Here is a 7,704-nt window from a genome sequence, read left to right on the forward strand (position 1 = left end):
TTTTTTTTTTTTTTTTTTTTTTTTTTTTTTTTTTTTTTTTTTTGTAGGTAAATATGGGAAGGATTATTGTCGATACCTAAATATCAAACAACCGGTGAATAGTGAACACGTTTACAAGCTTTTCATGTCGGGGGAGCGCTTATGCCCTTTTGCAGCCTAAACCAAACCTGGTGTAAAATTGTGCTAAGGAGCTCAATCGAATTCGATTTTCCTGCCCAAATAAGCTTAAATATCAAACGACTCGCAAACACGTTAACAAGCTTTTTTGTGTCGAGGGAACACTTGTGCCATTTGGTGTGTAAACCAAACCCGGTGCAAAATCATACTAGAGAGCTCAATCGAATTCGCTCGTCTACTTTATTATTCAAAGGGTAGCAATACTCGCTTTTTCATTGGTTACAAACCATCATTTCCTTCCACTCCAAGTTTACAATTTTTTTTTTTTTAATTTTATTTAATTTTTTTAATATATATATAAGAGTAGCGCATCGAATTGTGGCAGTGGCACGTGCCTGCATTGCTCTCCTCGTCGTGTTAGAGTTCAGCCATTTCTGTCTGCACTTCAGGTTCTTCTCTCTTTCTCCTTTCAACGACTCGAACATCGTTCCCCAAACTCGTCATCAAAGATCCATACACCTTCAATTCTTCGTTTCTACTTCTTTTGATCCCGTTCTTCTTGTTCAAGCATCACGGCCCTGCAATTTGGCGCTCTCTCTTTTGCTCTAACTGATTTCATACATGTAAATCTCCTTATCTCTCTCTCACTTTCTATTTATCTCTTATGTTCTAGGTTTTTCCTAGATTCATTGTCGAAACCTAGTTCTTTGTTACCCTGGCCGATTGATTGGTTGAGCTTCTTCTAGATCTTGTTCGACTTTTCTCAATTTGATACGCTAACCCTAGGATTTTGTCGATTGGAGCTGTTTTGCTTGTTAGATTAATTGATCAACTAGTTTTTTTATTTCGTTTGAAATTTTTTGCAGTGAAGGCAGGGAGGTGAATTTATATTGTTCAGCAGATATGGTTTCCTTCGAAATGAATGACCGCAAGAGTGAGTTTAATGTTTAATTTCTCTTATGCATATTTCTTTTTTTGCTGGAATATATTATATCCTGTTTAGTGGATCGGTTTCTCCTTTGAGGCAATTAGCTGTTGGTTTTGGATTAAGCTACTTGACGATTACAATCTTATTGTTTTATTCTGTTTGTTAATTGATATTGGAATATTGGAACAGAGTGTTCGGTTGGTTTTATGGGGTTGAATATGGTGAATCGCGCTGTGGTAATTAATGGCGATGCAATGACGTTAATCTAGTATTTTTGTTTCTCGTCTTTGCTTGCATTCTTGGAACTGGAATGTGCTGAAATTGCATTATGGTCATGCTCATTCTCTAAGATTAGTGCGCATTTGTCAGTCCTAGGTTGTTTAGAGTCTTAGGCACATATTCTGTGCTGCATATTTTGTTGGATTTTGTGCGTCTACTTTGGCAATGTTCATGTATAAAGGAGGGCATCTATGGATTTTTTTTCTAATTGTTCTGTTTCTATATGAATTGTTCATTCGTACTGGCATTAATGATGAATTTGCAAATAAGCAGAGATTGGGCTAGGACTTACAGGATTTGGGATATTTTTCTCAATCTTGGGAATTATCTTCTTCTTTGACAAGGGATTACTTGCTATGGGAAATGTAAGTGTAGAATTTATATTTTTCGCATGTTAAGATCTATAATTCTTGTTTCATTCCAATGTAAACTCTTAACACCACGTCTCTTTTTTGATTCACTGAACCAGATCCTGTTCGTCTCAGGAGTAACTCTCACCATTGGACTCAAGTCAACCATGCAGTTCTTTATGAAACGTCAAAATTTTAAGGTTAGACATGCTTGAGAGACTTTTCCCTCATGCCTGTTCTTTGAATTTTGATGTGCATGCATTTCTGATTGACGATGTATGTATCATTATTTGTGCAGGGAACAATTTCTTTTGGTTTAGGGTTCTTCTTTGTTATCATAGGATGGCCAATTTTTGGCATGATATTGGAAACATATGGTTTCATTGTCCTTTTCAGGTTTGTTGGATATATATGGCCATTGTCTATAATTTGATCTGTGTGTATATGTCTTTTTAATGTTTGGTCGCGCTAAATGCTGATAAATTATGCTGTGCAGTGGCTTCTGGCCAACATTGGCAGTCTTTATTCAGAAAATTCCTATTCTTGGATGGTTATTCCAGCAACCATTTGTCAGATCGGTTAGTTTGTACTTCTTTAGTAATTTTAATCAGTTGTTTGAATCAGTTTTACACATAGTGAAAATGTTTCCCCTTTATGATCCTTTTCTTTAAAGAAAAAACTAATTGTTTCATATGGAGTCCCATTATTTTCAATGGAGTTGCATTACAACATATTTTAAGAAAAGCACAGAAAGAAATTTGCTCCAATTGTCTTTCCTTTCATGTTTTTGTTTTTTTTTGAAAAACAAAATTTACGGGAAAGATGAAGTGGAAATGACTACAAAGGCAACCTCTTATATACAAGGCAATGATAAGCCCCCCAATACAACTGGAATATCAAAGAGGGAAAGTTGAACAAGGGTAAGAAGGGGAGGAATGTCAATTGAAGGTGTGCTTGGTTTCTTGCAACAAGCAGTTTTAGCTAATGGGTGGAGGATGATTGATGAAGGGCAAAAGAACAAAAGTGGTTAAAAGAGAAAATTTTTGGGGACAACGAATTTTTAGGTGATAATGTAAGGTGGGGGCATTGGGGTCTCACAAAATACCTTAATTTTGTAATATTTGGGCTATCATTACGGCGACTAGAAGCTTTGATTCCAGAAAATAGCTGTAAGGATGCCAGAGGTCTCTATTAGAAGTGCTATGTTCAAGTGTGAAGGATTAGATGGGTGGTAGTAGCGCATGTTTTAATGGAGTCCATTTCATACACAAATTTTATAAACATAGTGTGTGCGCACGCACGCTCCTCACAGGGAGTATAGGTATAGGTGATGATGTAAGGTTAAGGTTATCTTCTTCCCATTCCACAATGGAGTTCTAGCCAAGTTTCTATCAGTCTCATCATGGCCAATACTTCTTCCCTGGTGTATGCAATGATTCCAAATGCTATACTAATAGTTAACATATTAGTTGCATCATGCCGTACTAAGTTCTTAGTTTGCATTTGTATTTACTTTCATGGACTAGTTAAATCTCCATTGGTCCAAATCAGTCAGCATTGTTCAAGTTTTTGTTTGAATTCCGATTACTACACATCATGAATTTTTCTGGACTGCAGATTTATGTGTTTTTTTTTATATATATTGCAGTTCGTCGACAAATATCGGGGTAGACGTGTTCCCGTTTGAGCAGGGAGGTTATAAATCCGTTGGAAGGTGAACTTGTAAGTTGTAAACCACTCTTGCTTGGAGGCCCAATTTTTGTTCAGATGGCGAGAGTAGATAACACTCTCGCAGTTGGTAATGATGAGGACTATGTTATCCCAAAAAAAGAAAAAAAAAATGAAGGAAAGCTAAAGAACTAAGAAACAAACATAAACTCTTTTTTGCATTTTTCTTTTTGGGTTTTGATATTTCATTTGTGTAAAGAGTAATTGTGAGTTGTAGTTGAACATTCTATAGTTGCTAATTTTCAAAATTCTTGGTGTCATTCTTTGTATTTACATTAATGATGAAAGGATATGGTCAGATTTTTATGGGTTACTAATTTGCATTTCTTCCCCCAATTTGTTGGGAGGCAGAGATTGATATATATATATATATATATATATATATATAGTGGAAGGTCTCCATTTAAAATAAGGTTAGGAATGTAATATTTATTATCATCGCCATCTTCACTTACACTATGACTGCAAGAGGGTTTCGACGCTACAAGATTTGAACATGAAATCGAGAAGAAAGTATCAGCAACAACAAGTTTTATTACGGGACAACTCATGATGTTCATCTCGATCTATTAGGTACATCTGCATCTAGAATTGGGTAGACCTCATACAATAACTATCATAACTCTACTGTATCTTTTGTTTCATTTCTTTTGGAACGATCACAAACACTTTTTTGATTATGGATCTACTACTAGAAACTCAATGCATAATCTTAGTAGGCAATATGTATAATCTTAGCATTCAATGTATATTCCTAAATAATCTCATTTTTTAATTATTCAACCATTTCATTTTACCAAGTTCAACTTGAGTTGAGTTCACTAAACCAAGTTCAACTTTAGTGAACTCATAAACTTATGAACTAACAAAACCGATAGTTTAAATAAAGAGAGAACAAAATCACTACACAAACTAGTCAAAAAGAATTGATTTCTTTCATATTATTCAGCACCATATTATTGAGCTTGCAGCATGTACAAAAGAATGCGACTGTAATCATTTCTATACAAAAAGGAACAGAAATTTCATGTAATCTGTATATTTGTACCGTCAAAACATGTTGATTTTGATGCACAAAATGTCTTTAGTTGGATTGATTTAGACCCTTCTTCAATGCACAAAAATATTCATATGATTCCATCTTCCCCTTGCAGCAACAACACCTGTGCACAAGAGACATTCAAACCATCAAAATGACACAATCAAAACCAAAAACCCATGACAACAAATTATTAAGAGCATTCGTTTTCAAGGAAAAAATATGACCAAGTTGGTGCTCAGAATCTTCAACTCAAAAGACTCATCAGAATCTAAAGAACTTCAAAATCTAAAGAACCCTAAGCAACCATTCATAAACAAACTTCATATTTCTCAGAGAGAAAATTCAATACCAAACTTCATAAGCAACTCAGTTATAGACCCATCATTCATTCATAAATAGAATTACTTACTCATAATTGAAGGGGCTTCTTCTCTCTTCACCAAATGCTGCCTAGGATCAGAGGTGGAGCCTATCTTCATAGGGTAATTCGAGCTTGTTAAGCTACTGTATTCCCTTGCCACAGCCGGCAAAAGCTCCTTACATATGGCTTTCCACAGTCTCCTCTGTTCTGCAACATTCACAAACCTCAGTGCTTCCATATCCTTCATGGAATACACTATCTTGTTTCCTTCCACATTCTTTTGATGTTCATTCACATTCCCCAGGCTCCAATGCATCTCAGAAACCTTGGCTTCCCTTGCCCTCCTCCTCGATCTTTTAGCCTTTTTCCCCCCTCTATCAGGTTCGTGGGATTTGTCCAATTTGATCTGCATTGGCCTTGTTGGACAAACAATACCAATCCCTTCTCCGTTTCCGATCTTGGAAACATGAACTGGTTCAACTAATGCAGTCTCGTCTATTACTTCAATCTTCAATGAATTTCTGAGAGATAAATGACTTCGTCTGAGGAAATTCATGTGTTTAGAATCATTTTGCTGATCGGCAATCTTCTGATCCACGATCCCTCCTGAGCTAGAGGGATTTTTTCCCTTCTCTACATGAATTTCATCTTCTTCCGATAGTAATTTCTTTTTCTTTTCCAAGATGCTCCGAGAATCGATTTCTTTATCCAGCAACTTCTCGATTGATCGAACTTCTTGAACAAGTTCTTCCTTCATACAATCTTGATTTCCATCAAAACTCAGTACACTTCTTGCAAAATCTTTCTCCTCTACTCTATCAATCGCAACTTCTTGATTAACATCTTCCACGGCGCCGAGCGTTTCAGAATCGTGTGCAGCGTCAACCTTGAGAGATTCTTTTCTGAGTTCCACATCAAGATTCCGAATCTTGCACACCTGATTCCTCATGTTTACTCCGTTTTCAGAAGACACACAAGCCGAATCGCACATGACCATCTTCTCGACAAAAGATTCTGAAATTTCTGGATTCTCTTCGGCAGAAGCGGAACTCCAACTGTTCATCATTTCACACTCCTGGTTTTGATTCAAGACGATCAAAGGGAACTTCCTGTCATCGGCAGAGATCTTGAAGGCAGAACTCGTTTGATTCAAGACGATCAAAGGAGACTGGGTGTGCCGATTAAAGGCATCGCTATAGTCGGAACTTATCTCTTCCGCCATTGCTTGAAGAAAGGCAGGGGGTTTAGCAGAGCAGCGCCACCGACTGAGGAATGAACTAACGGGGTTTAACATATATGTAGTCTTTATCGCAACACACTTGGAGATGTTAAAAATATATATTATATAAAAAATACATCCCTCATTTTATCATATATTTGAAAATTACAATATTACCCTTGACCAATCTAATTAAAAAGTATTTTCGGCTGTCTAAAAATTACAATAGTTTGAAAATATTCTCATTCGTTTGAAAATTACAATATTACCCTCGACCTAATCATAGAAATTTACTAAAATTTTGAATGAAAACTGGGACGTGTAACAAGTATCGATATTCTAAAACAATGTCGATAATTGTTATACTATTCATATCGCTATTTTGTTACATAGATTTCTGTCGGGGGTCGGTGTTTCTATCGGGGTTATTGCTATATTGTTCAATTATTTCTGTTTCTTTTATAATTTTCAATTTTGTTCTTTAGACGGCTTTAGTCAAGTATTACAATTTGAATAATTGAGTTGAGTCTAAAAAAATGTCTTGACTGGATCTAACTTAACCTATGAATACTCCTAATGTGATCGAGAGTATGTTGATACAAGTACGGTTTTTTACCAAAAACTACTTTTATCATTTAGATATTTCAAAAATCTCGACCGGTATTATTTCGTGAAATTTTAATATTTAATTATTTAACCTTCATTTTCTTAAAAAAAAAAAAACTAATATTTTGCTCTCATTTTATAATAATTAGAGTTAAAAAATACAGAGTAAAATAATTTTAAAATTAAAGTCAAAGAAGTCAATGAAATAAATAGCAATTAAAAGCATTAGAAAAAAAGTAAATATCCACCACAAATTTTCTGGCTATTTAGCTTTACAATTCCCAATAATTACTTATTTTAAAATTAGAAATTCATAAAAAAGGAAGAAAAAAAAAATAAAAAATAAAAAAAAACCACAAAGAGGGGAAAGGGAAGAAAAGTTCTCCGCCATTGCTCCGCGTTTGCTTCTCTGTCATCCGTTCATTGCGTTTGCTCCGAATAACTACCGAAAACCCAAAATCGAAGAACACCCAACAAAGCCTAACCCAAACCCACCCCCTAAATTCCACTCGTCTTTTCCTTTATTCTTCCATTCCCCTTCACGAAGCCCAGGAGAGGCACTCACCAGCAGGTAATCCCTTTCTCTTTCTCTTCCATTTCCTCCTTCTAATTTCGCTTCTCGATCTGTTCTTCTTTGATTTCCTTTTTCCCCCATTGTCTCAATTTTGAAATTCTGGAACAGGGTTGAATCTTAGGCGGCTACTTGTGGTTTGTTGGGTTGTGATTGATTTGTTTTTTTTGTTTCGTTCTGTTTCTGGTGTTTGATCTGGTTTGTATGGATAAATCTGTATCTGATTCTGTTGGCATTTTGAATTTTGAATCTCTGGTTTGATAATGGACGGCTTAGATCAACGTCGTTTTGGTTTAGTGGTAATGATCGTTGGAATCCTTCGTTCATTTGATTGGCTTTGTCAATACATGCAATGTTCCCCCCCCCCCCCCCCCCCCCCCCCCCCCCCCCCCCCCCCCCCCCCCCCCCCCCCCCCCCCCCCCCCCCCCCCCCCCCCCCCCCCCCCCCCCCCCCCCCCCCCCCCCCCCCCCCCCCCCCCCCCCCCCCCCCCCCCCCCCCCCCCC

At 36.8% G+C, this 7,704-nt stretch overlaps 3 protein-coding genes across 7 annotated transcripts in view; 2 read left to right on the top strand and 1 right to left on the bottom strand.

The window, feature by feature from the left end:
• The first annotated feature begins 502 nt into the window (after positions 1 to 502).
• On the top strand, positions 503 to 3,715 carry LOC111479511 (vesicle transport protein GOT1-like). Of its 3 annotated transcripts, XM_023124212.1 has the most exons (8): positions 503 to 566; positions 686 to 740; positions 984 to 1,051; positions 1,598 to 1,689; positions 1,794 to 1,874; positions 1,973 to 2,070; positions 2,171 to 2,252; positions 3,323 to 3,715. In XM_023124212.1, the coding sequence occupies exons 3-8, from the start codon at positions 1,021 to 1,023 to the stop codon at positions 3,359 to 3,361; spliced, it is 423 nt and encodes a 140-aa protein (XP_022979980.1). In that variant the 5' UTR covers positions 503 to 566; positions 686 to 740; positions 984 to 1,020; the 3' UTR covers positions 3,362 to 3,715. The 3 variants fall into 3 exon arrangements, with proteins under 3 accessions (XP_022979980.1, XP_022979979.1, XP_022979982.1); XM_023124211.1 differs by having other exon boundaries at positions 503 to 740; XM_023124214.1 differs by lacking the exon at positions 686 to 740.
• A 603-nt stretch (positions 3,716 to 4,318) lies between these two features.
• Positions 4,319 to 6,091, bottom strand: LOC111479399. Of its 3 annotated transcripts, XR_002717635.1 has the most exons (4): positions 5,640 to 6,091; positions 4,854 to 5,609; positions 4,459 to 4,565; positions 4,319 to 4,427 (listed from the first exon to the last, which is right to left on the bottom strand). XR_002717635.1 is itself a non-coding variant. In XM_023124041.1 (2 exons), exons 1-2 carry the CDS (start codon positions 6,025 to 6,027, stop codon positions 4,513 to 4,515), a joined length of 1,227 nt encoding a protein of 408 aa, XP_022979809.1. In that variant the 5' UTR covers positions 6,028 to 6,091; the 3' UTR covers positions 4,319 to 4,512. The 3 variants fall into 3 exon arrangements, 1 of the variants encoding a protein (XP_022979809.1); XR_002717634.1 differs by having other exon boundaries at positions 4,854 to 6,091; XM_023124041.1 differs by having other exon boundaries at positions 4,319 to 4,565; positions 4,854 to 6,091.
• Positions 6,092 to 6,986: 895 nt separating this feature from the next.
• The window catches only part of LOC111479410 (PTI1-like tyrosine-protein kinase 3), a 4,696-nt gene continuing 3,978 nt past the window's right edge, over positions 6,987 to 7,704 (top strand). Inside the window, exon 1 of the mRNA XM_023124062.1 lies at positions 6,987 to 7,201. The gene's annotated coding sequence lies outside the window, so the exon portion shown is untranslated. The remainder of the gene's footprint in view (positions 7,202 to 7,704) is intronic.

This window comes from Cucurbita maxima, unplaced genomic scaffold (genome assembly GCF_002738345.1).
Source record: "Cucurbita maxima cultivar Rimu unplaced genomic scaffold, Cmax_1.0 Cma_Scf00005, whole genome shotgun sequence".
Lineage (NCBI taxonomy): Eukaryota > Viridiplantae > Streptophyta > Magnoliopsida > Cucurbitales > Cucurbitaceae > Cucurbita > Cucurbita maxima.

Bases quoted from the DNA above. Each gene is read 5' to 3' on its own strand.
- LOC111479511 (XM_023124211.1), top strand. From the start codon at position 1,021: ATGGTTTCCTTCGAAATGAATGACCGCAAGA. The intron at 1,052-1,597 runs GTGAGTTTAATG...GCAAATAAGCAG, and splicing joins CGAAATGAATGACCGCAAGA to AGATTGGGCTAGGACTTACA. The intron at 1,875-1,972 runs GTTAGACATGCT...TTATTTGTGCAG, and splicing joins TGAAACGTCAAAATTTTAAG to GGAACAATTTCTTTTGGTTT.
- LOC111479399 (XM_023124041.1), bottom strand. From the start codon at position 6,027: ATGGCGGAAGAGATAAGTTCCGACTATAGCGATGCCTTTAATCGGCAC. The intron at 4,566-4,853 runs GTAAGTAATTCT...TCTTGTGCACAG, and splicing joins AGAAGCCCCTTCAATTATGA to GTGTTGTTGCTGCAAGGGGA.